The sequence below is a fragment of the Mandrillus leucophaeus genome, unplaced genomic scaffold (genome assembly GCF_000951045.1).
Source record: "Mandrillus leucophaeus isolate KB7577 unplaced genomic scaffold, Mleu.le_1.0 Scaffold367, whole genome shotgun sequence".
In the NCBI taxonomy this organism is placed as follows: Eukaryota; Metazoa; Chordata; class Mammalia; order Primates; family Cercopithecidae; genus Mandrillus; species Mandrillus leucophaeus.
Window position 1 is genome coordinate 1,015,948 of NW_012103887.1, and position 1,937 is coordinate 1,017,884.

The 1,937-nt window shown below is 37.5% G+C and overlaps 1 protein-coding gene across 1 annotated transcript in view; it reads left to right on the forward strand.

The window, feature by feature from the left end:
• EXO1 (exonuclease 1) overlaps positions 1–1,937 on the forward strand; it is a 62,593-nt gene that overhangs the window by 9,345 nt on the left and 51,311 nt on the right. Inside the window, exon 3 of the mRNA XM_011990034.1 lies at positions 1,329–1,509. Coding sequence (XP_011845424.1) covers positions 1,329–1,509 — 181 coding nt within the window. The remainder of the gene's footprint in view (positions 1–1,328; positions 1,510–1,937) is intronic.

Genomic DNA, 1,937 nt, shown 5'->3' on the forward strand with positions numbered 1-1,937 from the left:
CTCCCAGGTTCAAGCAATTCTCCTGTCTCAACCTCCCAAGTAGCTGGGATTATAGGCACGCACCACCACGCCGGGCTAATTTTTGTATTTTTAGTAGAGACAGGGTTTCACCATGTTGGCCAGGCAGGTCTCGAACTCCTGACCTCAAGTGATCCACCTGCTTTGGCCTCCCAAAGTGCTGAGATTACAGGCATGAGCCACCATGCCTGGCCCAATTCTTAACCTAAGATAAATGTTTTAACAAATGCTTTGAAATCCATGATAATTTCTGACTTCCACATTCTTGGGTACAGAAAACATACTGCTAATCCTGGTTAGCAAAAAAACAAATGTGTTATAAATTTCATTATTATTTCTTATTTGCTTTCTTCTAAATTTTGCTTTATGATCAGCAGGTCCCAATCATTGTTCCATGCCAATGCAAGTTCACTGTCACTGATCTACAACAAATAGAAAAAATAAGGATAACAATGTAGTGAGTCTTTCATCAAGATGACTATATATGATTTAAAAGGTCATCTTTTATTTTCTTTATTTTAGCTGCTAAGTTTGTGTTATGCAAAAAGATTACCTTTAAAGATTGTTTTCCCCTTCCTGTTTTTGAGCTAAAATGTCCTTTTCTTTATAAAATGATAGAAGTTGTAAATGCAGTTGTTTTTGTTCCAATACCTAATGTAATACCTGACCCTCGATTGGATCCTGGATTTGGAAAAAATAGTAGCAGTGGTGTCCTGGAGCCAACTCATATGGGCTCTTTATACACCATGTCTTCTCAGCTCAGCATTCATTGAGTTCACCTAGGTAGCTCATCTGCCATTGAGGAATATTTATCTCAGGGAAATCAGGCACCTCTTCCCCGAGAACTGGTTGTTAAACATTTACCAGGACACCACTGAATATAAGAAACATTACTGAGACAATTGTACCAATTATAATACAAATAGTATTAAATAGTATTATATCACTATTAAATTACTTAGCCGTGATGTGGTATTGTTGGAAGAATCCAGTGTTTACTGTACTATTCTTTCAACTTTTCAATAGATTTGACATTTTTTAACATAAAAAAATGAGGGGAAAAGACCAGATTTGAAACCAAAGATGTGAGAATTAGAAGGGATATCAAAGCTTTTTAATTCACAGGTAAGGAAACCAAGGCTTGGAGGATCAAGTAGTTCACCAGACATCACTTGACTCATAAGTATCCAAGGCAGGATTTGAATCCAAGTCTAGTAAGTTAGAGTTCCAATTCCTACGAAAACATTTGCTTAAAATAACAAAATAAAAAACTTTCTCTTTTCATAGTTTTCTCATCTGGCTTAAAATAGGGCAGAAGTATTACCTTAAGAAAGGCGAAGCACTGAAATGTATTTTTCTTTTTTTCCATAGGTATGTAGGATTTTGTATGAAATTTGTAAATATGTTACTATCTCATGGGATCAAGCCTATTCTCGTATTTGATGGATGTACTTTACCTTCTAAAAAGGAAGTAGAGAGATCTAGAAGAGAGTAAGTTAATTCTCTACTTAATCTCTAACTTAATTGCACTAAGATCAGACACTATAGTCTATATGATACCAATTTTTAAAATTTTAAGCCAGGCTCAGTGGCTTGCACCTATTGTCCCAGGTACTCAGGAGGTTGGGGCAAGAGGATCACTTGAGCCCAGGAGTTAAACACTTTAGTGCTCTATGATCATCTCTGTGAATAGCCACTGTTCTCCAGCCTGGGCAACATAGTGAGACCCAGTCACTAAAAATTTTCTTTTTCTTTTTATTTTTTGACAGTCTCACTCTATCGCCCAGTCTAGAGTGCAGTGGTGCAATCTTGGCTCGCTGGGACCTCCACCTCCCAGATTCAAGAAATTCTTGTATCTCAGCCTCCCAAGTAGCTGGGACTACAGGCACGTGCCACCACGCCCGGCTAATTTTTGAATT